Source organism: Beta vulgaris, chromosome 1 (assembly GCF_026745355.1).
Source record: "Beta vulgaris subsp. vulgaris cultivar EL10 chromosome 1, EL10.2, whole genome shotgun sequence".
Lineage (NCBI taxonomy): Eukaryota > Viridiplantae > Streptophyta > Magnoliopsida > Caryophyllales > Amaranthaceae > Beta > Beta vulgaris.
The window spans coordinates 54,813,882-54,840,499 of NC_079202.1; the positions used below are offsets into that span (position 1 = coordinate 54,813,882).

Sequence of the window (26,618 nt, forward strand, 5' to 3'; positions counted from 1 at the left end):
TGATGTGTAAAACTGATTTCTTACACTGGTATATATAGGCAAAGTTTCTACTGTGCACAATTGCAAAATTTTCAACACGGGAGAGAAATTACCTGACATGCATTAAATGCACGCAGGAAAAATGGACTTCGCACATATGTGAACAGTGGACTTCACACATGTGAGCAGTGGAATTGTTCATTCCACTGTTTCTCAACATATAAAAAATTAACTAAATGAGAGTCAAGCAGTGATCAATGTCTAAAAATGGTTGGTCAACATCATAATAATATAGTTAGGTTTCATCACTTTAAAAGAATTTGTTTTAAAATAGTAAATTGCCAAAAAAATTATGTAATTTAAATTGCTCCTCGCAAAAAAAAAAAAAAAATACTATACAAGATTTCATGCAACAAAATTTTCTTTTACCCCATGTAAACAAAAATATATGAAAGAGGTAATAAAGAGGAAAATACTAAAGATTCGAGACATATAATTTCTCATAAATCGATCTAGGCTGATTTATCCGATTCGAATATTATTGATCGATTGTGTCCAAAAAAAAATTCAAAGGGTTACCCTACTTTATTTTTCATTGTTTTTCTATTCTTAAAAGTTGGGGAAATTAGAAAAATGAAGAACAAGAAGAACAAAAAGAGAGTTTGGCACGAGGAAGAGAGAGAAAAAGGGTGGCGAAGTAATGGCGTCGAAAGTAGAATCACCACCATACCCAAGTGCAGCTAGGATTTCCGATTCTTCCTGTTACCCTCAATATACTGCTTCTCTTAAATGTAAGTTCTTCCCTTTTTTTCCTTTTTTTACTATTTATTACGTTCATGTTTTTATACAATTAATCGCAACATTTACCCAGAAAACACTGAATCTCTTGTTGCTAATTGGGCAAAATTTCAATTATTGGGCATCAATTTAGACACTTTTATATATCCGGTGGTAATTATTTGATGTTTGTGTGATTAGCTTAATCCTTTTAGTGAGTAGAACTTTAACTGAAAAGTGGTTATATGATGATTAATATCTTAGAAACCCTTGTGATAAATTATATATTTTATATAAGTTGATTTCAATGATTGAAATTGACATCAATTGTTTCACTGGAATATTGGGATTAAGCGTGTGATTGTGTTTTTAGAGTTTTGATTAGCTTAATTTGTGAAATTTGTCTTCTTAATGAAGAGCAACATGTGGGGTGATTGAAATAAACAGGTTTGGAGCAATATAATTCGGATAAGAGCAAATGTCAAGAACATTTTGATGTTTATAAGGAATGCAAGAAGAAGGAGGTAAGCGTTTGTACCCTCGAATTTTCCTTTATGATTCTTAGTGATGTGTGATTTGGTGGATTATCTTAGTTATCTTTATACAGAAAGAAGGGAAATAGAATTCATTGCGGGTAATTTTAGTGTGATTTTGCAAGGAAAGTTCCATAGTATTGAGTTGTAATAGAAATTTATGAAGAGAAACACATGTATGGGACGAAGTTTCATTACCATAGACATTGGCATGAAACTTTTCGCAAAATTATGCTAAAATATATCATCATAACAAATGGAAGTGACTAGTGAGGGTAATAACTAATATTAAGGTTATGGATCGTAATGTATGTGTTTTTATATTTGTAGACAAATTTGTGAAATAATGCATGCTTCAATTTTTCTGTTTTCCATTAAAAGAATACTTGCACTTGTCTTGGATCGGAGATGTTTGGTGATGGGACTTGAAGACAATAGTTGTATGAAATTTGTAAATTACTAAGGCTCAAAGTCCTTTATTGAGGTCTGATAGGTATTGGAACTTTTGAACCTAGGTGTTGAAATTTACTTGGTAGAAATGGAAAACTTGTTGTATCCCCACACTTCTCCCTTGTAGTTGCATTACCTCATTGCTTCATCAGGACTAGTCTATTGGGGAGTGGAGAGAGGGAGGAAATAATGAATCAAAGCGATACCAAAGTAACTTTCTTTTGTAGGTGTTTTTTTAACCACATTTTATATTGTCCAGTGTGGTTTTGTTTAAAGCTTATTAAATGCTGTCTCCTTTGCAGAGGGAGGCACGACTGGAACGCAACCGAGGTCGCTCTTTATTTTCATAGATCCTCTTAGAAAGGCATGCTTTAAAATATTTTTCTTTTTTTAAAGTCAAAAGAGATTGATTTGTTGCTATAGAGTGCACTTTCGTTCTGAAATAATATTTCATATGCATGGACAAGCTTTTGATGAGTCCCTTGTACATGTGTACACTCTTGACAATTTACTCCAGAATCTCTTTGTATAAGGATCTTCGATTCATAAATCAATTGTGTTGCATGTATTTGAATATTTCATTCATGCGGTGTTTAATGGTTTTCTGAAACATGGACAAACCTGTTGCAATAAGTTATAAAATGGAAATATATGAGGCTGATAGCATAATTCAGATGGTAGACTAATGAAAAAATTACTTATTAAACTGTCTACACAACTTTTTCATTGTGAAGCAGTAGATGGTTCTCATGTCTAGGAACAGGGATCTATTGGAGAATGGAGAAAATCTCTTTGTTATTGCAGGGATAAGACTGTCTGAGTCTGAACTCCATCACCCCCACAGTTCTACACTACCGGAGTTTGTTTGTAGGCAATGGGGTGATTTTGATGTTAATGTTGTAGCAAATGTTGCACTCAGAATCAATTTCTTTTGGAAGTTTCAAACTTGAATTGTCATAAAGTTCAGTATCTTCCAACTGTTCTTGTCACATATACTCCTGGAGAACCATTGTCATGTGTCAATGGAGGCATGTCGTTGATATAGTGTCAAAAGAACAACAGGAGTTTGGCAAAGCGAATTAATTAGTCTAGAAGGTCAAGTGTTTGCGCGATCCATTTGTAATTGCGTTTGCAGCTTTGCTTATCTGAATTGAATATGATTGTAGGGGCTATCCAAATCATTTTAGAAGGTAAGGTTTCAGAGCTTAGTTAGATGTGTCATTGCTATAGAGCACATAACCAAATGCAGCTTATCAGCTTTGCCTACTTGAGTGAGTTTATCTTAATTCCATATGATATTGAGAAGCCTTCACAGACCTTTCCCAGAGGCCGCCTCACATTCGAAGATAGTGTTTGGTTGGGTGGAGATCACTTTCTATGGAAACTGGTTGTCCCATTTTCCTTTGTTAGGTTGGTAAATGGCGTAAAATAGTTCTCTAATTGGTAGAAAACATTTACTTTTCTGAAGGACGGAAATATGGAATGCCACGGTTTTGTTCATACTCCTTAGCTTCCACTTTTTCTCCTCCCATCCATCCTTTTTCCCTCCACTTCCAATTCTCCTTCTCTCAAACTTTTCGGGCAAGGAACCAAAGAAAGGAAAATTAATTACAATTGTGTACATTATTCGAGGGAAATCATTTTCCATCGAAAATAGTGTTCGTCCAACCTGACGTTCCGTCTGGTAATGCTAGTGAAGGATGAGAAACATACCAGTGTACCACTTTCAAATTCCTCAGATCATCAGAAGATGGAATCCTCTGTCCACAAACTTCAGGCACTTTAACTTCAGCCTGATCCTGCCAATCATGGTATGTGGCGATTAATTTCAAGCACCATGCTGCGTTGTTCATGGATGCTTCATGGCTGGCAAAATATATGGTTTTACAGTTTTCTGCAATAAGTTTCTCATGATCGGTTTTTAAGGTAAGTAAGTAAGTACATGCTGATTGCTGCTGTCTCTGGTACTTTTGAGTTTTTTTTTTTTGTAAGAAATCCATCTCATGTTTCTTCTCCCACATTCTAGCTTCGACTCTGCTGATATCATCAAGTCTCTGTCCTTCTATAATATCTTTATCTCCCTAATGGTTTTGGTTGCAATATACCTGTGACAACCAAAAACAGGGAGCTTTGGTTCTAAATTGATGACATCTCTTCAGAGGTGAAAGTTCATAGATGATTTTATTCATCTCAAAAGGGAACCTTAACAAGCGTTTTAGACATCAGCTTCTGAAGGGGTCTGGTCTTTGTGAAAATCTCTTTCCCTTGAAAATCATTGCTCCCATGTAGCTTTGGCAATTATATGAGCTGACAAGCTTCTGTCCTCATCAATGGTGATCTTTGCTGTTCCACGACTGCTATCGATTCTATCTTTCCAGGAACCCAACATTGAGGTTGTAGGCTTGCAGGTTCCACAATCAACGCCTCCACTCACCAGTGACCACGCCCTGCATATAATCAGTTTAGTTCTGATAGAAGTATGCTTCCCGTTGTTCGGAAATAAATTACCATTGTGCCATTTCCTCAAAATTAAGTACTAAAGGACCCTTGGTAGTAGTTAGATTATTCACACTTTCTTATTTAGGTCTTAGGATACCGTATTCGTGGTTAGTCCAATTGTGAACCGAGAAAATGCGAAAAAGCTCTTTTTGTAGGAAATTTGTTGAAAATACATGCATATTTGGGAAGCTTTCCTTTAACAATCCAAAGTACCTTGCATTGGTGGGGAAAATGGCATTTTCATCAATGCATAATGTGTTGCGTAGCTAACTTGTTAGGTATCTAGAGTTCTCGGAGTATACCTCAACTTCGTTCATGAAAAACTTGGGTGAAATTTCTTTCACCTCGTTGGCGTATGCTATGCTCAACAAATGAACACTTTCCTTGCTCCCCATTTTCATGAAGTAGATAATTAAGATTCAAAACTTAAAAAGAAGGGAGAAAAAAGGAAGATAATCCTATGGACATTATGATACATATAGAAGGAGCTGTCTGGTGCTTTTGCACATAATTAATCACAAATTTACTTTGTGAAAAAAAAAACTTCGAAACCACATAAGATTTACTCTATGCTTAGTTGTTTATAGAGGTAATCCTGGGTTGGGCCGGGTTGAACTTTGACCCAAAAAATAGCCCGTTTCGAGCCAAAACCACGGGCGGAGTCAAGACTCAAGCCAAAATTCCGTGCCAAAGCCCGGTATCTTGGGCCAGGCTCGTACCACAAACCGAAAAATTGTGTTCAAAACCTGCCCATTTTTTGAGTCGAGTTCATCTTGATTAGCTCTAGTTGCTTACATTGGAGCATCATAAAATTCTTCATGTATAACAAGTGGGACCCAAAAGGAAATAATGAATAAATATTAATCTAATAAACCTTTTTTCCCTTATAAATGGACTAACATTATGAGGTTGAATTCTAATTTATTTTTTTTCAAAATACTATACTAGTATTACTTTTGAATTGCAAAACTTTATATAATATTACATTTGTCTTGAAAAGCATGACAAGAGAAAGAATATCTCAAAAATGTTCATTAATCTTAAGGATTGACAATCCTTGTAGTCTTGTACACAAGTGATCCGTCAAGATTTGATGTTTATGAACTCTCAAAATTAACGCAAAAAGTGTCGTTAGCCTATTGAAGAGAAAACAACTACTATTTAGTATGTTAATTTTGAAGATAAATATGAATTACTTTCTCAATTCCAAGTTATGTTAACTCTTGGGTATTGCTATTCTCCGTCCTAATGTTACTTACAGAACAATTAGGCATGCATATGATTATATGAATGTATAATTGTGCCTATTAAATGCTTTTAACATAAAGACTTGGTGAAAGTATGAGGGAACTTTTACTTTCTGATAGAAAATCAAAAGAAATGACTTCTGTTTCAGTCGATAGTACTAGTACATTATATCATCAGATGATAGCAAAGGCTTTAATTTGGGCGACTAATAGAGCAAAAACAAATCTCTATCATAAGTCATAACCTTTTAAGGAGAAGTTTGACTCCATGTTCAGGTTCAATAACTAGCCTAAATACAGGGTAATGCTGATATGCTGGTGAAAGCGAAAAGCTAAACTTGGATAAAATAAGAGATAAGATCACTTTAAGTTCCACCATGGCAAAGTGTTGGCCAAGACATACGCGAGCTCCAAACCCGAAAGGCATATAAGCTTGCGGGGTTTTGCATGCCGCTGCAATTCCATTGGCAAATCTTTCTGGGTTGAAATCAAACGCGTCCTGCCCCCATAGGTCAGGATCCTGGTGCAACACTGGTACAGGAATTTGGATGTCAGTTCCTTTTGGAATTTGATAGTCTTTTAGCTTCGCATCTTGTAGTGCTGTTCGTACTACATATAATGCTGGCGGGTACAAACGAAGCGTCTCTTGGATAATCATTGTCAACTGCCAAAGGGAATACAAGGTCAAAAGAAGGGCCAACCTGAGAGCAAGTCAAGTAATACAGTGTTCACATAGACATGCGCTCTATTTTGAAGTAAAATGAATTTCCATGAAGAACTTTTCAAGGGAAAACACATCTGTTGCAAGAAAGTAGAAACTGTAGCAATCATTCATCAAAGAAATATGTTCTCCGCCCGTGGAAGAAGTATATTCCACCCTTTATCGAAACAAAGCAACATCAGACATTCACTTTCCATGAAAAATGTTCTCCTCCCAACCAAACACTCCCTTTAACTATTCGGCCTCAAGATAGATTTGATTGGAAGGACAGTCTTATTTTTGCTACATGAACATGAACATTAGGCAGCTACATAGTTCAGAGTATTACTGTTAGTAAAGAAAGAAAAAACATACCACTTTCATGTTTCTCAAATTGTCAGCAGTTGGAATCCCATCTCCACAAGCTTTACGTACCTCAGCTCGAGCCCGAGTCTGCCAATGAGGGAATGCCGCCATTAACATCAAGCTCCATGTTGCTGTAGTAGCAGTTGTTTCATGACCAGCAAAATATATAGTCTTGCAGTTGTCTATGATGAGCCTCTCATGATCTATCTCAGAGTGTTCAGTACTGCATTTTCTAGCACCTTCAAGTATCTTTTGTAAGAAATCTATCTCACGTTCTGCTCCCATTCGTTCTTTAACAACCTTCAATATCTTCATATTGATCTCCTTGTCTAAACTCTTTATCTCCCTATTGTTCTTGGTTGGAATGTACCTGCAAATGTTCAGTATACGCAGATTTAGATTCACCTGCTCCTGCCTCCTGTTCCTAAATAGTTGGTAATAAGAACATAATTTACCTTGAAAAGGGAATTCCAACATGTAGAGTTTTGCTCATTAGCTTTTGAACCTCCCTTATCTTTGAGAATATGTCTTTCCCTTGAGAATAGCTGCTCCCAAATGCGGCTTTCGAAATTATGTCAGCTGACAAGCTTCTCAAATATCTATCAATTGAGATCTCTGCTGTTCCACCACTTCTATTTACTCGATCTTCCCAGGAACTCAACATTGAGGTTGTAGCTTCCACCATCAAACCAAACATGCCCTGCAATTTTTAGTTTCAGGTCTCAAAAGTTATATCCACTAGAGTAAGATATACAAGGCAGATGTCCATTAGCTAAAATGTTGCCCAATATGGGTACATATTGAATATTCCCAGGATGAAGTGTCTGCAGTGTCCAATTTGGCTATATAATGAATAATTTCCATGATTTTGGCCAAAAACAAAGATCGAAGTGTCCATATGCATTTGTGAAGTTAGAGTGTCGAGGATCTAACATAGGTGCTTATGGTAGAATGAAGAGTCCGGGTAACAGAGGCTTACTATACATACATACGCTTACCATGAATAAAAAGTAAGTAAACCAGCTTATTATGAATACATACTAAGACTTTGTTCTTTTGATCTGATTTCCCCTTATATGAACTTAAATAAAACTTAACTGAACATTGTAACATTCATTTGAACTAATCTTAAGTAACCTGAACTTAATCTGTTAAGGTGAAACAAGAGCCTAAAGCTATCATCACATGAGCATAACTCACAAACAGTTCTGAGGTGGCTGGGTTGTTGCAGCCCCGCTCTTGTTGTCGCACCAAAGAAGAAAACTAAACTGTCTAGCTTACCTTAACTTTGTCCGGGAAAAACTCCGGCGAGATGATTTTCCTTTGATGTTCCCAAAGTGAACCACTTGAGGAGATAATGCCTCGACCCAATAGAGGACCTCGTTCCTTTGATAAATACGAAGGCTTTCCTAAATCGACGGATTTGCAGTTGATTATTTCCTTCACAAGATCAGGGTCTGTTATGCATAATATCTGCATGCTTCCAGTTGAATATGTGAACACTGGCCCTGCTCACCATTCACCATAGGCATTTACATTGTAAACTATTCAGGATTAACAACAGCTAACTAAGAATTCTATAAAGAGGCACACGCATATAGGGTCATAGGGAAGGAAACAGCTCTAACTAATTAGTAACTACTTTCTTTGTCCAAAAAGGTACAAGTAGTAAAACTTGCTACTCCAAGACATGTAAGAGCCATATTGATGGCAAGGATAATAGACCTAATATAACATCTGTATGATAACACTAACAATGTCTCAATCTACTGTCGGTTTAGTATCATTGTCAGTTTCTAGTTTTAGTTTAAAGATCTTATTGTTATATGATACGATATAAATGACTCTATCGTAATTTTTTTGGCTTTCAATTTTTTTTAAACTAAACCCAAAAATAAAGAAATGGGACAAAATAGTTTTCAGTTTCTTGTTTCAATTTTTGAAACAAACACGATTATAAGTACTATGACTAATATTTAAGTACGAGAATTTTTATCTTACACCAGGGTGTACCATGCTCGTGGTACACTCAAAGCTTTTTTTTTTTGCTTATTGCTCATTTGATACCTCCAAACGCGCATAATCACATAATAATTAAGTAGAGTTTCGAGCAAAATATAACCTAACACCCAGATGTATGTTGAATGCAATATGACTACTCTAAACGAACAACTATAAACTGACTTTGATACCATAACGTGTAATGTTAGATTTTCCCAAATTACCCTCCCATATGACCCCAAGTTCCCCAAATTACCCTCTATTCAAGCATAATAGCATATCACAATTGACAAACATAAATCACCCAAACCAAACACTAACAAAAATAAACAACATAATGATATTATAACATATAATCATATGAAAAAAAATTGAATATACATGACATGTAGAGAGAGAAAGAAGGGTGTTAGTGTACTGTTACCATAGTAATAACGCCATTCCTGAAGGTGAGGAAAGTGGATGATATGCCAATCATGATGAATTTTATTATCAGGGGGTGGTATTAATATTTCAGATTTCATTTTAACAATTTGAGGGATGTTACCCTGCAAAATTGAACAAGGTGGAGGCCCTATTATTCCTTGCTGTTTCAGCTTCCACCTTAGTTTTTTAGGCTTCAACACTAGATTCACATACATGGATACTATCCCCAGTATAGTCAATCCCACTAATATTGCTGTTATTTGTAGAACAACTTCCATTTTTTTCAATACCTAGAAGAAGAAGAAAAAACTAGCAAGAAAGACTTCGATTTTGTTCCCTAACGTTCAGACTTCCACCAAAAGGAATCTAAAGAGGCAGGAGTCAGTGATGCATACATATACTAATATAATACTCTCTCCGATTTTTATTAGTTTATCTGTTTATTTTGCACAAAGTTTTATGAGAAATAATGTTGTGAAACATAAAATAATAGAAAAACTATATTTATACGTTAAAGTTTTTTTTTTTTTTGAAAGAAAATTATACGTTAAAGTTAAGTGTTTTTTTTTTTTTTTTATTGGGAAATTAAGTCAGCCCAAGGACTAACTCCTACCAAGGCTACTAGCCTTGTAGGAACTACCAGCACATTGGCTGGTAAAGCATGCAAAGCATGCTAAGGAAATACCCCAACATGATGCTGGGGGTAAGGATCAAACCCCTGACCTCAAGGATCAGAGGGGAGTGCTCTACCACATGAGCTAGCTCCTCATCCTTAAGTTAAGTGTATGTATGATGGAAAATTAATGATCCTATTCCAAAAGTAGAAACAAAATAAATAGGTAAACTAATAAGGAACCTCCTAAAAAAATACGATAAATTAATAAAAGCGGGAGGTTCAAGTAAGTATCTGTTTTTTCCCCTATGAAAGTATTAATGATGGGTAGTAGTTTGATACGATTTGTTACTTTATGGGTACCGATACTTTTCACATTTTTCTTATTTACTTTATAGTTTTAGGCCTGTTTGTCAAAATTAGCGATTGCGGGAGCCTATAACGGTTAACGGTAGAAGTAGTTGTCAATTATTGTACTAATTGTTAGATACTAGTCACTAGAATTTTACCGTGAAAATAACTTTTAGGATAATTAGTGTTTGGTTAAACTAGTTATTAGCATAAAAAAACAATATTTAATTTTCAAAAGCTACCTCAACTCCAAAAGATAATATTTGTAACTTTTCCAAAACACTAGTTCAAACGTCATAAACTACTCCAAACACAACTTTTCACCATTATTAAAAATTTGATTAGTACAAGCGTTAAAAACTACTCAAAAATTATTGCCAAATATGTCCTTATACCTCAAAAGACAAGATTTGATTAAATTATTAGAAGAAATGTCGTATTAGAGTACGATAACAAATATGGTAGGTTGAAATTCTGTTTTTTTTTATATATATAATTTATAATCATGGGTGGTATTACTTATTAGTGTATACTAGCATTTTTTGTACGCGATGCGTGCTTGAATTCTTTTCAAAACAGAAACTCGATTTTTTTCGACTTATGTAAAAGTCAAAATTTGAACATTAGACCTACAAAGTATAATTATTTTTAGTTACAAAATTTAATTGGTTTAGTCTATGTCACTTAAGTCTCTCACCAGTCTTTTTTTTTTACTTTTCAAGGTCAAACTTCTATGAACAAAATAGAAATTCTATTGAATTTATCTATGATTTCTAATATTATAATTTTTTAGTTGATTTTTAAATTAAGTACACTACTTCATATATTGTGAAGAAAGTGGACACTTGGATTTCAAGTCAATTTTTTGTGAGTATGTATTGACGTTGTAGTGTATTGGTTGTAGTTTGTAAGTTACTTTTTTGGTTTTCGTAAAGTTTCATCACTTGAGTGTTTTGTATAATGTAAATTATGCAATTCTATGATTTAAGTTGACTTGTGAGTGATTGTTATAATTTTATTTCCAGTATTTTTATTTGAATCTCCCTTTGGTTTGTAAGTGGATTTGTAATTTAGAAAGGAAAAGGGTCGGGGTAAAATAGTCTCTTCATTCGGGGACACCATAGCCTCCCCTCCCTTATATAATAGAGATATGTTGTACTTTAATTTTTGAATAATATTTTACATAAACCTTTTTACCTTGATAATTAATCGCTATTATATAATAGAAAGAGATAGGTCCAAATATATGTAAAAGTTTCATTATATATAGGAAACACTATGAAAAATTAAATAATTTGTTTCCTTGTCTAACTTCTAAATTATGATTTCACTACAAATACACCTCATTTTTTTTTCCTTGTCTAACTTCTAAATTATGTTTGCACACATTGATATTTAAAAATTTTCATCATTTCAATTTTTGTCCTTTTATAAATTTTAACACTTTGAGCATCAATTATATTTTAAATGAAATTTTGATTTTTTTGTTCATACACAATTTGATGTTGGATTTGTTTTCTTAGAAAAACAAAAATCGTTACTTTTTGCAAATTAATTTAGTTTTTTTTTCTGAAAATAAATTTTTGCAAAAAATTGTTCGCAAAAAGTTTGATATTGTTTTGTTTTTAAAAATTTATTTCTGGACATGGACTTTTTGCAAAAGTTATGGGTAAAATTTTTTAATATTGGCATTATTTTTAGAAAAAACTAAATTTGTTTTATATGAAAATGAATTAAATTTAAGTCTGATTGTATAAAAATCTTTTTGAACTCATTGTTGTCATCTCCATTTTTTTAACTACATAACAGTCAACTAATTTGCTATTGTTTATTTCAACTAATGTGAAATAATTTTGAAGGTTAAAAGAATTATCTACCACTAGTGGAAAAATGAAGAAGGACCGCGCTGAAAAAGGCATGTAGGGTTGCGCTTTTTGACAGCAGCCATTTCAGTAGCAGCCCTTCACTTTTTAAGTAGCGCTGCGCTTTTCCTTTCAGTAGCAGCCCTTCACTTTTTAAGTAGGGCTGCGCTAGAAAAGCGTAGCCCTTCAGCTAGAAGGGCTGCGCTTTTTAGGTAAAAGTGCAGCCCTTCTAAGCTAGAATCGATCCTTTGAGTATTCAAAATTGCATGGGAAAAAAATGGGGAGGAGGATATATATGGTATATATCCATCTATATTGAATTGGAGCTACAGAAATGATAGAATCATTTCTGATTAGACCAAAGCAAATGAAGATATAGACTTCCGATAGAGATGAAAGAAGATATACAAAAAATGAAATAGGAGGAAACATTTGATAGTAATCCATATCAAATCTAATGAATTCGATGGTTCCGGCAGAAATGAAAGAATAACGGGGAAGGACATCACACTAAGATCCTAATCTTAAAACAAAACACAAAAGGGGATATGGCGAAATCGGTAGACGCTACGGACTTAATTGGCTTGAGCCTTAGTATGGAGACCTACTAAGTGAAAACTTTCAAATTCAGAGAAACCCTGGAATGCGCTTTTACCTAAAAAGCGCAGCCCTTCCTACCAAAAAAAAAAATTTTTTTCGACATTTTTTTACTCATAATCTCACATTTTCTGAAATTAAACAGAAGAGAAACGAAACGAAAATGAAAATACTAAACCCAAAACAAAAAAAAGAACGAAACGAAAATGAAAAAAAGGAACAAAAACTAATATACTAAAGAGAAGAAATTATAGATCTGAAAATACAAGAACATTAATCAAAACAAAGATGAAAATACAAGAACATTAATCAAAACAAAGAGAAGTATACAAGAACATTTAATCAAAACAAAGAAAAGTATACAAGAACATTATAGATCTGAAAATACAAGAACTACCTCCAAACATTAACCTAATAATGTTTAAATACATAAAACAAAACCCTAATACATAATTAAGGAAAAAAAAATCGGAAAAACTTAAAATGGCTATTTGGAGGCTTAAACGAACTCGGATGGCTTAAAAAGCCTAAACATCACGGCGTAGCGGTGAGTTTGACTCGTTGGCCCGTTCCGCTTCCGAAAAGGTATCACAATAGGCAATCGGACTCAGTCGGCATGATTAGTGCAAATCATTTCAGCGTTTTTGTTGCAACGTTTCTGGGAGTTTTTGAGAGAGAAGAGAGGATGAGAGAGAAGGAGGAGAGGGAGGAGGGACGTGAGAGAAGGAGGAAAAGGAATAATGAGGGACGTGAGAGAGGAGAGAGAAGAATGAGGGATATATTTGACGAATCCCGCTTAATATTTGAAGCCCGCGAACTTTTTTATTTCAAATTTTTTTAGGAAGGGCTGCGCTTTTTTAAAAAAGCGCAGCCCTTCACATAGTAGGGCTACGCTTTTTAAAAAAGTGCAACCCTTCTGTAGGTAAGAAGGGCTGCGCTTTTCCTAAAAGCGCAGCCCTACTAAAAAAAGCGCAGCCCTTCTGCTATGTAGGGCTGCGCTTTTAGGAAAAGCGCAGCCCTTCCTGCGCAGCCCTTTCTATTTTTTCCACTAGTGTACTTTTTTCGAAGTTCGCAAATTGCCGATGGATGAATGTGTGATATCGCCGTCAAAATCTTATGCTTTTCTCAAATTTGTGTTTATAGGTAACTTTTGTGACTTTGTAATTGTGAATGGTTCTTAAGAACAGTGATTTGTAAGTAAATTTTTGTAGTAAATGTTTTTGTATGTATTGACGTTATAGGTTATTAGTTTTACTTTGTATGTTAATTTTTAAGTTTTAATAAAGTTTCCTGATTATTTGAGTGATTTGCGTGATTTTTATAACATGATTTTCTTAATTGTATGAGTGATTTGTAAAGTTTCTTCTTTTAAGTGATTTGTGAGTGAGTGTTGTAAATTAATTTTCGGTAATTTTTTGTTGAGTCTCGATTTTAATTTTGAGATTCCTTTTGTAATTTAGAAAGGGAATGGGGCAAAAAAATCAGTTCAAAAGAGGACACCATAGCTCCCCTTCTCTTATATAATAGAGATTAATATAAAATTTTCATAGTTTGACAATTTAGATAATTAGACATGGAATACTTTGGGCACTAGATCTCGATATATGCAAATTGAAATGGAAGAAGATAAACTTATAGTCATTAATTTAATCCTCGGTTAAATTTCAACCCATTTCAAGAGATTTTGGTTCTTCTTCAACGTTTTGAATAATATTTCACCTGCCTTACTTACCGAGAAACAAATAAAGTTGCAAATTGAGCTATTGATGTTGACCATGCGATGTTAGCTAGTATGATCTTTTGTAATTCTCACTCACAATTACATACTCCAAGCACAATAAAACAGGTGAATCCCTAGTTAAAAGGGTCACTTGACTTTCGGAGGAAAAATTACATCAAATCAAATTTCATAGCTCATCCAAAAGTTAATTAGCTTTATATGGGTCCATTATGTGACATCATTGAGGTTCTTCATTGTGGGACATGCTTTGCAATTGGGACACACTTCTCCTAGATTACGGCTCTAAATAAGTTTATGGTGGCCCTCCAACAACGATTTAACTCGTTTTCAAGTTGAAGGTGATAATTTGATCGTCATCAATACCGCTGATAAACATGGTTATATATATATTTTTTAAAAGGTAAAATGAAGAGCCTTGCAAATAGGGGAAAATTTGGGATCCTTCCTTGTAAGGAGTGAAAACTCGATCTTAGGATCTATAAGATCGAAGGTAATGCCAACACCACTAAGCTATCACCTGTTGTTCATTAAAAAAAAACATGGTTATATACCATGCCGTGGAATGTTCAAATGTTGGCTGATAAATCTCATACGCTATTCAAACAATTCAACAAGTGTTTAATTACACATATGTATTGTGAAGCACACAAGGCAACCAATAAAATGTTAATGGTGACCACCTTATTGATGATTTATAATTTAGATGTGCATGTTTTCCATTTTTGTACCTACATAATACTTCTTTATACATTATGATAAAATAAGTATAACCCTAGCAAAAATGTTACCTAATTTTTCCTCTCACTTAAACAAGTTTTTTTTTTAGGATAAAAGAAGGTAAGCTATTTTGTTATTTATTTCTTTATTATTTGTGTCAATTTTTTTTTTTTTAAATGAAAAGATTTGAAAAAGAAAGAAAAATGAGAGACGAAAATAGAGAAAGAGGAAGAGAGTGAGATAGGTAAAAGGCAAAAGAGGAGCTTGCTCTCTCATCAGCATCGTCACCTTCTCCAATATCAACAATCATCAACATCCCCACCCCCAATTTTCCCCAGATTTTTCCCCCAATTCTACATTTATCGCTTTTTTCGTCTCATCGAAAAAATGCCCTAATTTTCACTTATCTTCCAAATTCACAAATCATGTCCACCAATTCCAACCCTTGAGTTCCCCCCTTTTTCTCTCTCCTCAATTCAAATTCTAATTTCAAATTTGGGGGCGAAAATTATGCACCGAGAAAGAGGAAATGTTGGAGGTGGGTCGTCGAAATCGTCGGAAATTGGAAATATTGATCGAAAACGCATCAATGATGTTTTAGATAAGCATCTTGAGCGAAGTTCTCCTTCAACTTCGAGAGGATTTAGTACTAACCCTAAAGATAAAGATGTTAGGGTTTCTGCGCCGTCGACTTCCGCCGGAAAAACACCACCTGATTACTCTGGTGTGAATAATGCTAAGATTTGCTACGAGGGTTTGTAAACCTTCTATGTGTTTTAAGTTTTTAGCTCTTTTTACTTTTTGTTTGAGGTCATTTTTTGTTGCATGTGTGTGTTTGGTTGTTAATTGGTCTTAAATGGTTCTTGTTGGTGTGATATTGTTCATGGTTTTTCGATTTTTGATGTGTCGTTTTGTTTGATAGAGGTACAAAATGAGCTCAACTAGCAATGGGGATTAGTTTGTTTGGAGCTTGAGTTGTTTTAGTGCTTGTTATGGTATAAGGAGCATATATTTTGTGATATTAATGTGAAATGGTTTCAGCTACTTTTTATTAATTTGCTGAAATGAGTTTGTATTTGTATGAATTTATTTATCTCTGTGTTTGAGCTTTTTTTCGAACATAGATTAGGAAAATATCAGTGGTAGTAGTATTTGATGAAGGTGATGAAAGTTATGGTAATGCTCTAATGAAGGGGAGAGGTTAAGTGGGATTTTTCAATTTGGAAGTTGGACTTGTATGGATCAGTGGGCAAACCTGGATTATGATGGCTTTATGGGATTGTGGGAGGAGTCGACATGAACAATTAGGACAGTCAGGCTAATGTGTTTAATTGGGATGTAATGAGAATGGAATCGATGCCTTTTTACGACAAAGACCTTATGTTTGGGGTTTGTATGATTATATCAACAGGACAATTTGCAAAGCTTTTGGTGTTAGAAGTTGTTTTCACTTGAGTGGATGAGACTTCGCTATGCAGTTGATAAAGCTGTGGCAAACTGGAACTTTTCATTATTGTGTAGGATTTCTCGAGTTGAGGACATATCCCCCCCCCCCCCCTTTCTCTTTGCATTGTAACTGAAAGATACTTCCTCCGCTCTATAATAAGTGCAACCTGGGGAGGAGGCACAACATGTAAGATTCCCATGTGATGAGAGAAATAGAAAGCGAAACCTATGTCTTGAAGAGAGAGATAGACAACAGATTAGTCAAGTAAGGAAATGCTATAAAGTTTTTCAAAACATTCTAAATCGAAATGTTGGGCTTCTTTTAAGAATGAAGAAAGTATCTTTTGTTTGTAGTTGCTGTAGGTAGTTGTGAATCAGATTGTTTTTTCAGAAATGATCTAGGGAAAGTGTTTTAGATACATTACACATTGCGATGTTTGTGTTCCTCTCACATAACAAACAGTATCCACGCTTATGATAATGAAAACATGACTTTCGACCAACCTTGATGGATGTCAACAACTTGAAGACGATGCAATTGAATTGTATCCTTAACATTTCTAGCACGTTCGTATATGTCATATGGCTTCTCGTCAACCTCTCTTTCGTCTAGCAAAGTCAATGCATCTGTGCATTACGGAATTATTAAGCTTTATTCAATATAATTGTCTATTGTGATGGGAGAGTTTGGCTTTAAGCAGTATTCTGTTATGTCCTCCAGCCTACAAAGTTTGTCTAACGACAAGCTTAAGAGCTTTTTTGTTTTTTCTTTTCTTTTTGATGGGAGAGATTCTTTACCTTGTTGTACAATATTTACCTAAGTGAAAATATTCTTTCCATATATTTCAGGATTCTTCATATTTCATCCTTGCCAATTGACCTGTTGAGCGGGTTGTAGAAGTGATAATTATATATTGGGATGGGAGAGTTTGGCTTTAAGTAGTATTTTGTTATGTCCTCCAGCCTACAAAGTTTGTCTAATTACAAGCTCAAGAGCTTCTTTTTTTTTTTCTTTTCTTTTTGATGGTAGAGATTCTTTACCTTGTTGTACAATATTTACCTAAGTGAAAATATTCCTTCCATATATTCGTTACCTTGTTGAGCGGGGGTAGAAGTGATATTGGTTATAGTAAACTAGTGATAATAAATTAATAATGACAATGGTGATGATAATTCTTGACAAGTTCTTATTAGAGCTAGAATATATAACCGGAGTCGGACTAAATATCAGATGAGATCAGATCAGAAATAAGTAGACCATACACCTTATTTTAGGTGAACAAAGCACAGCCATAGACTGTTATCTTCATTCTTGATGAAGCCTTTTGCTACTGGAACTTATGTAGTGAATAATTTGTTTGTACTTCGTTTCCTTATGATTAATTCTTGCTTGTTTCCCACTTAAGTGAGATTTTTACAAAATAGTGGAGATGATAATGTTGATACCTTGTGAATAGTCATTGAGTCTACTTGAAATCATAGCTGCTGATGTTTTTTTCTTCTTTCATTGTAGAGGAGTCTGAAACTGACAGTGAAGAGTCTGATGTTAGTGCATCTGATGGTGAGGATACAGCATGGATTTCATGGTTTTGCAATTTGCGAGGGAATGAATTTTTCTGTGAGATTGATGATGATTACATCCAAGATGATTTCAATCTTTGTGGATTGAGCAGCCAAGTTCCATATTATGATTACGCACTCGACGTCATTTTGGATGTTGAATCTTCTCATGGTAAGCTTTTGTTCTTTTGGGTTCTTATAAATTTTTTCATCTTCATAGATGGTTTAATTTTTTGTTTAGAAATGTAGTTACGCCCTTGATCAATTTCAGAAATGAACCGTCTTTATCTGACAATAGAGAAGCACAGATCAACTGATATGTATCTCCTTTCTTATCCTTTAGCTGGTAATTATGGGTGGAATAAACCAGTCTGATATCTATTAATATTAGATGTTGTTTTCCTGGTACGTATACAGCATGGAAGTTCCATATATCCATTACAAGCCACTTCAGCCTCAACGCTACCCTTACCGCTGATGCAACCTTATCCGCGATTTTTTTCCTTGGTATAAAATCACTAGTGTAAGCATGGAGATTTTAATAGGTTAAGAACAAAAGACCATGTTACATCTTTTATGTGTCTCAAGCATTAATGTGATGGAAGACACATTCATTGGTGAATCTGAAAATCTTTACTTGTGTTAGAAACTAGTTTTGTCAATTGGCTTAATGTCATGCTAGTCAACTCCTAAAGTCACGGTTTTCTTGTGAGGTTTTTGTAGTGTTTTTTGCCCATTTAAGAATGTAATATACCTTATAGCTGCTCCTATCTATCTTTCCCCCCTTTTGTTGTTTAATCTTTCTTTTTTTTTTTTTTTTTTTGGTAATTCTACATGATATACCTCAATGTGCAACATTTCTATTTGATACGACCCCAAGTTTTTGAGATTCACATAGTACCCCAGTTATTGATCTTCGTACTTGGTATAGCCTCCCACCACCTTAATCACCCGTCGGTCACCCTCTCCTAGTCCCCACCACCATTATTGCACCAACCAGACCCACTATGCCTACTCTTTGCAATCATTTACCCCATTAATTGTTGCTTATGTAGATGTCATCAATAGTAATGAATGTCTAATGATGGGTCAAGAGGTTACGGGGACATAAGGTCTAGTCAATGACGATAGTGGTGGCTCGAAGTGTGGGAAGGTGGTGGGCGGGTGGTTAGATTATATTTTTGTTTGAAGTGATATCGAATAAAAACGTCAATTTCTGAAGGTTCCTGTGTGAAATTCATGAAATTCAGCTGGCTACTAAATAGAATTGTCAAAAACTAAGAGATACCTTGTAGATTTGCCCTTCTTTTAGAACCGACTCCATTTTTTAACATAGAAGTTGTTAGCGTGCTTATTTGTTCTCTATCTTTAAGTCATGTCTTTCCCTAACGTAAATTAGAGGGGATTGGGGGAGGACGGTTTACAATCTTTTCTTGTCCTTGAAAGGCCCTCTTTCTTTCATTTCTGTTCCTATTGCTTGGTCATAAGTTCCTCACTACTGTCTTTCTTCTCCTTTCTAAGCCTTGGAAGAAGTGCTCCCTTTTACATTCTCGTCATATTGTTTCCTGATACATTCCCTTATTAAATATTATTGGAAAGTGAAGCTTTCTCTCCTTTTTTTTTAAAAAAAACTTACTCCATTTTGCCTCTATTTCCAGCTATATTGTTGTATCTATACATTCACTTAGATTTAGTGAGCCTATTATCTCAAAGCACCTCCCTCCTCTCAATATAAGTGTCATCACTACATGGTATTTTGCCTTCCCGAACCCGTCTAGAAACCCTGATATTCTGTAAATTACTAAATTCCATAACTAAGGGTTATATGATGTTATTTCGATAGAGAACATGTTACTCTGGGATGTAAGGGTAGTCATTCTTGTATGATTTGTGGGAAAGTTCTCTTCAATTGCCAACTGCTCGCCACAGCATGGCAGAACTACTCCTGAATCCCATTGTGGAATCCTCTTCTTGTCTTCTTCTACTTCCCTTTTCCTCTTTCCGTTCTATCGTCCAAAAAAGGCTAAAGACAGATTGAGGACAGAGACGTGCCGAAGGGAAACTCTTGGCAGGATTAAATCTTGTAATCCACTTTTCTTACAGAATCTGGTCTTCCGCTGTGGGTGATTCCACACACTGCCCACATAAAAAGAAAGCAACGATTCGGCGGGCCCATAATTAGGAGGCATAAGCATAATTTTCTCAACCAAAGAGTTTGTTGAGGATGCAGATGCTTACTGTTGTGGCAACCTATGTTACTCCGACACCCTCTCCAGGCCGGAGTATCGCGTATCGACTCGACACGACACGCGACACGACGCGCGACACGCCTGGAAAAGGTGTCGAGTCCCATGTCGGAGTAAGTGTCGAATATACTCTTCAAGGGTCGACACTAGAGGAACCGAGAGAGAGAGGAGGAAAGAAAAGAAGATGAAAAATCACAGATTTAGGGTTGATTCGAAAACCTAGATCTGGAAATTGAAGAGGAAAATGCTTATACTAGGACAAATTACCATGGGGCTTTGGTTCTAGCAAGAATTCCGAGCCAGATGGTGTTGTCAGATCCCCGGCAAAGGCAGTCGGCGGCGGCCGGCGGCGGTCGGCGATGGTGTTTTTCTCTTTCTTTCCCTAGCCCCCGACATTTTCTTTCTCTGTCTTCCTCTCTTTTTTTTCATTTAATCCAGTCAGTTTCTAATTACGTGGATGTGCCCCTCCCCCTTTTCTTTATTTTTTTTCTTTTTTATTTTTTCTTAAAGTTTTACCAACTAGGGTTTTAAAGAAAGCATTAAAGTGGGCTAGGTATATTTGGGCCTTAAAAAAAAAAAACTGTCATAACTCATAAGTAACATTAAATTTTTTTTTTACGGGCATAAGTAACATTATATTAGAGATACGTTAATTGAACACAAGTTTATATAACTAAAGTATTATTTTTATGCTATCTCGTACTAAAAAACTTGTTACTCTTTATTATTTATTTTAATTTTCAATTTCAAAATAAATGTATTTTTTGAAAAACATCTCAAGTATCCAATTTTTTTCCGACACTTTTCAGATACCCGTGTCTAGAAAAATTGGTCAAGACACTCTTTTGACCGTATCGCCGTATCCCTCAAATTTTGGGACTAGAGTGTCGGATCCTCCGATCCCTACTTGGACACGACACCCGTATCCGTGTCTGAGCAACATAGGTGGCAACGACATTGGCTACTGGCAGTGCTCAGGTCGTTTAAAGTGAGTTCCAACCAATGTCACAAAGGAACGAGAGTCCATGCGAAACGTGGTATGGAAACGGGTACGGGAAATGCTACCTTGGGTGAATCCGGAACGTTGGGTCATTTTTTTTATTAATAAAATATTAAAACTCTTAGTATCCTATCAAAAAATAAGTAAAAATTGATGATATAAATATTTATTAAAAAGGTTCACCATACTACGTAGTACTACTGTGCTTGACTAAGAGGCTTCTAGAAAATAATTTTTTATAAAGGGGAGCAAGGGGTCCACTGCCCACTTTTTTCACCAGTTCTTCAGAACTTCGACCCTCTTCCCTTTCATCAACATAACCTCCATTATCAAACCTTCAACTTCCAAAGCCTGAAATTGCAAAAAACAAACCAATATTAAAATTAAATACAGAAAACTATTCTATATTATTCCGGAAAGTAAAAGCCCTAAGGTTTTAAGATCTATTATTGGGAACATTGCCTCAATTATTCAACTAAAATTGTCGAGCAAAACCCTAGTTTTGCAATTGGGCTCAATTGGTTGGGTTTTTTGCGATAAAAAGGGACGTTGCCTTAGGCAATCTGATTCACGAACTGAGGCGACCTGAGTCGCGTTTGTTCTGCGATTGGGGACGAGCGATTCGAATCGCACATCAGGCAGGCGTCCCGCGTTCCTTGTGTCACTGGTTCCAACAGATTTGTTTTGGGCCAAACTTCTACTCCTTTGTTTCTTTTCTATCATTTAGGCCAGTGAGTAAGGTTTTTATTCAATTGTTTGAGGGAAACCATCAATTAGAGACAAATCTATTCAATTAGCCCTGCGACTTGTCAGATATAATCATGTAAGTATATTGCATGGGGATCTCTTTGGTGTTAAATCTTTGTGTCTAGTTTGGAGGACGCTGCCTTAAGGTCAATTTGGTTTCTCCTTTATATTTCTTCTAAACTCCTTGGCTATTGCTATAATATGTTTTAGGTGATATGTTTACAGAGGAACAGAATGAGTTGATTGAATCTGCAGCAGAAATGCTTTATGGCCTGATTCATGTTCGATACATTTTGACTAGTAAAGGAATGGCTGCTATGGTAAAGATGTTTCTTCTCTGCGTGTCTGTTCGTTTATCTACTTTTTTCTAGGAGGAGGCAATTTTGAGTTTTTCTGTTTATTTTTCTGATGTGAATATGTGTGCTGTTTCCTGCAGTTAGATAAGTATAAAAAATATGAATTTGGGCGTTGTCCTAGGATTTACTGCTCTGGGCAGGCGGCTCTTCCTGTTGGCCCATCAGACATTCCACGATCAAGCACCGTGAAAATCTACTGCCCAAAATGTGAAGACATCTATTATCCAAGGTCGAAATACCAAGGCAGTATCCTTATAGCCAGCAAATTTGATATGTCTTTTGTGCATCATTTTTGACTTGAAGTGTGTCATTTTGCTAGACTTATCCTACCCTTTATATCCTTATTCACATGCAGTGTCTACTTTTCTTCTGGTGGGTGGGTGTGTGGAAGCCTTGGGGGGGGGGGGGGGGTCTAGTAATTGTTCTGTGGCTCTAGGCTTTGGCAGTTAGTGAATGACTTGATTTTGTATCATTGTTAACTTATGTGAATCATCTTTCTGAGGGCGGCTTTTCAAAATCCATAAGCTTACTTCACAAAGTAGCACACATGTTGAGTATAATTTCACTACATAATGTGTTGTTTGGCCTCTTATTGTTATACGTCAATCATATACCTGTAAATTGTAAACCATACTGCTTCCATATAATTGCAGATTGCAGGCGTAGGACATGGATAATTCAACAACTAAAATCCCGAATGGTTTGCAACTTTATGTTGTGGAAGTTGGGATCATTTCATTGGTTGTAGACCTTTGATTTGAATTTATGTTGTTTGTGTGCATGTTTTTGAGTTTATTGCTATAGGTTATCGAATTTTGAGGTCTGTTTGACAGCAAACTCAAAGTATGATACAATAAACTCTCTTGGGGGACACATCTCTCTCTGCATCTTTCCAAATAGCTTCTAGCACATGAACATTAATACAATGTGAATTGCATGTCAAAACATATTTTAGAAGTGAGCTGATGTGGTGTTGTCAAAAACACGTTTGTATTAGCAAACGATACATAAAGCAATGGTTTTGGCCTGGTTACATCTATTCACTCTGTTTATGTTGTGTGTATTATGTTCTAATTTGAGCTCCCTCATCCCTAGTATTTCCTTGACATTTAGAAGATGTGGATGGTGCATACTTTGGGACTACATTCCCTCACCTTTTTCTGATGACATACGGGAACCTTTTGCCAACTCAAGCAACTAAAACCTATGTGCCGAGGATATTTGGTTTTAAGGTCCACAAGCCTTGATGCCCGCTTTCCATGCTGCATCTCACAACGACGAAAAGAACAAGAAAAAGAAATCCACTGCTTAGCGGCGCTTCTGCTTTGTTCGTTTTTCCCGGGTACATATGCTTCAAATTTTCCAGGTAAACTGTGGTGGTTTTTACGAATTCTTAGGGACGAAGTTCCATGTACAATGGCCTAAAGCCATCTTTAAAGTTGGTAGTGAAGTTTACAGCGTGCATGTGTAATTTTATTCCCAAGTTCTATTGATAATCACTTAGAGCTATATTGGTTGCCTCCTTCCCATCTTACTTCTGAATTGATTTATGAAAGCATCATGCATTCTTTTTCTTAGAATTTGAGACCATGGATTTGTACAGTGAATTTTGGTAAAATCTAAATTTACTGATTGTAGACATTTTATTTCATCTGTTTCTGTAGTAGTAGCAGTTTTTGCTGCTGAAATTCAGTGACAGCAATTCACAGCAGCATTGTGTGTGCGATTGATATTCTCACCTTGCCACAGTTTTCACCTCCCCGAAAAAAGAAAGAAATACTTTAGTGAGAGTGTTACAATGTCATGACTCATGAATTCTGGTCAAACTATACATAAAACTGGCCGAATTAGCTGAATTCTGACGTTGGATGTTAGGTATGGACTATAGAGTTGTTGTGGTATGCTAAATTGTACCAATTGTTTTACATGATTGAGTCAAGATAAGTGCTCCATAACCCTTGATAATGAATCAATTTAGTGATAGTAACAATAAAAGAGTAATCCAATGATTCAGTTAAGTCCGGTTCTTTTGGATTTTTTTTTTTTTTGGACAGCTAGTTAAGTTAATTTTAGTTCGGTTTTTCTCTGCAATTCAGTTTCTCTTAGTTCAGTTTAGTTTCTTTCTGTCCAAAAGAACGGGGCCTTAATGATGGTAAATTTAAAAGAATGATCATTTGCCTTACCTTATTGTATGAGATAAAAGGATCATTTTAAAAGTAGTGTGAATAAAAATTTATCCTTTTAAGATGATACTATAGACTTTTGCATTTCATTTGAAAATTATTAGCAAATAATTATTGAGTTAAGATAAGCTACTATGCTTTTTTGATTAAAGTACATTATCTCATGTAAAACTATACCTCGGCCCATTATAATAGCCTTTATTGATGATTTGCACCAAACAATTTTTTTTCGAAATGGCTTAAAGAGAAAGAAAAGAAAAAATAAGCCTCAAATTAAGTAAATTTTTTGTAATTATATACTATTTCTGTTTCAATTTAGTTGCGACATTTTTTATTTAGGAAGTTTCAATTTAGTTGTGATATTTTCATTTTGAGTAATAACATCTTATTATCTCCTAGGGACTTTTCTCTTTTCTTTCTCTATCTTTCTCCTCTCCAAAATTGCCTAGGAGTGCATAATTTTAAAAGTGTCACAACTAAATTGAAACGGAAGATGTAAATAAAATTGGTGGCATTCTATGGTGATCGAGGATTTACCCGGTCTGATAATGTAGTAGTTTGTAGTTTGTAGTTTGTAGTTTGTAGTTTGTAGTCTACATGCTATAAATTATTCAATATAGGTTAATTGCTCCCCAAGTAACACACATACAGCATAGTTAAACAATTGAAAGTCCCAAACTCCCAATTTTTAAATTGACTGGATCTTTTTGGTGTGAGATTTTATATTGCTAGATATTTAATCCCTGTTCTTTTCACTTTTCTTCTGGATGCTTCTTTTTGTACTACCACTTTTAGTTTTCTATGACAAAAGTAATCATCTAATTATAATGACCTTATGTTAAACCACCTTCCTTGATGATTTCTAGAAAGCAAAAGTTGGAGAGGTAATATTTGATATTTATTGTGAATGTCTTATGGCTTTTTTTTCTTTAGAAAATTTAAAGCAAGAAAAATCAAATCGTCTTGATTCATTAGCTTGACTCAATTATTTTTAATTATTTTATCAACAATCTGATTTGCGTGGATTCTGTTCACGTTAATATTAGCATGCATCATACTAAAAGCACATATCATTTATTCGAAATTCTTACTATATAATTCAAAAATACACTATATCATGCATAAACTATATTATTTTTAAATAATCTATTATATCATTTAAAAATTCACTATATTATGACGAATATCACTACATGCTGAAATATGTTATATCATGCAGCGTCTATATCATTTAAGAACAATCTATTATATCATTCAAACACTAACTATATCTTACAGAAATTCACTATATCATTTATACACTTATTATATCATGCATAAACTACATCTTTAACGCAGGTGTTATGATATATTCTATACAAACTACTTTTCATGCATGTTGAACACATTAAAATTAAATAAAGCACTACATTGCATATAATTTTACTATTTGTTTTCCATTAATAAAATCCATTATATTGTATATAAGTTCACTATATCTCTATAAAACTCACTAAGTTAGTGTACACTGGATCTATTTTTTATTTATTTATTAGACTAATCATCCTAATTCATTACAGCAAAAAGTACAAAATATACAACAATTGAAAGGGTCGTAAAATCCACTTGCTAATTGTCTGACTATAATATTGTACATGTTTTATATAAATTTGGTCATCAATAACCTCCAAAGATTCAAAGCAAGGTGAACAAAGGACAAACTTTAACTTACTTTAAATGAAAACGTATTAATTAATATATGGACTAATCAGTAGCATAGTTTTTTTTTATCCGTATGAGTCACGAAGGCCGTATAAGTACAAAGTAGGAGAGGGGATCGAATTCAAACCTATGACTTATCGTTCATAGCACTTCGATCTTAATCACTAGGTGTAGTCATCCTTGGTTAGTGATGGCCACTGGTGCGGGTTGGGCGGTTCGGGTCGCGGGTCGTAGCGGGCAGTGTGAGATTTCACGACCCAGGACCGGACCGTGAAATTCACGGGTTGGGCGGGCTGGTCCGCGGGCTGGTCCGCGGGCTGAAAAATCTTGGCTCACACTGGTCTGTTACCGGTTTTCATGGTTCATAAGCGGTTCTGGCTATTCGTGGGCCTAGTGGGCTGGGCCGGACTGACGGACCGGCATGAGAATTTTTTTTTTTTCAAAATCTTTTAATCATTGAAATTATTAATATTAATGAATAATTTCATTATTTTTGAATTTGATTGAATTATAATATATG

General features: G+C 35.0%; 3 protein-coding genes across 8 annotated transcripts; 2 read left to right on the forward strand and 1 right to left on the reverse strand.

The window, feature by feature from the left end:
- Positions 1-546: 546 nt before the first annotated feature.
- Positions 547-2,320, forward strand: LOC104905245 (cytochrome c oxidase-assembly factor COX23, mitochondrial). The gene is made up of 3 exons (XM_010693715.4): positions 547-770; positions 1,204-1,280; positions 2,042-2,320. Exons 1-3 carry the CDS (start codon positions 680-682, stop codon positions 2,087-2,089), a joined length of 216 nt encoding a protein of 71 aa, XP_010692017.1. The 5' UTR covers positions 547-679; the 3' UTR covers positions 2,090-2,320.
- Positions 2,321-5,578: 3,258 nt separating this feature from the next.
- LOC104905244 (cytochrome P450 714C2) lies at positions 5,579-9,357 on the reverse strand. The gene is made up of 5 exons (XM_010693713.4): positions 8,977-9,357; positions 7,833-8,059; positions 7,007-7,251; positions 6,561-6,921; positions 5,579-6,149 (listed from the first exon to the last, which is right to left on the reverse strand). The coding sequence occupies exons 1-5, from the start codon at positions 9,254-9,256 to the stop codon at positions 5,724-5,726; spliced, it is 1,539 nt and encodes a 512-aa protein (XP_010692015.2). The 5' UTR covers positions 9,257-9,357; the 3' UTR covers positions 5,579-5,723.
- Positions 9,358-15,066: 5,709 nt separating this feature from the next.
- On the forward strand, positions 15,067-23,865 carry LOC104905242 (putative casein kinase II subunit beta-4). Of its 6 annotated transcripts, none has more exons than XM_010693709.4 (5): positions 15,067-15,613; positions 17,819-18,037; positions 22,084-22,178; positions 22,295-22,460; positions 23,328-23,865. In XM_010693709.4, the coding sequence occupies exons 1-5, from the start codon at positions 15,370-15,372 to the stop codon at positions 23,459-23,461; spliced, it is 858 nt and encodes a 285-aa protein (XP_010692011.1). In that variant the 5' UTR covers positions 15,067-15,369; the 3' UTR covers positions 23,462-23,865. The 6 variants fall into 6 exon arrangements, with proteins under 6 accessions (XP_010692011.1, XP_010692009.1, XP_010692013.1 ...); XM_010693707.4 differs by having other exon boundaries at positions 15,068-15,613; positions 22,069-22,178; XM_010693711.4 differs by having other exon boundaries at positions 15,070-15,583; positions 22,069-22,178.
- The last annotated feature ends 2,753 nt before the right edge of the window (positions 23,866-26,618 follow it).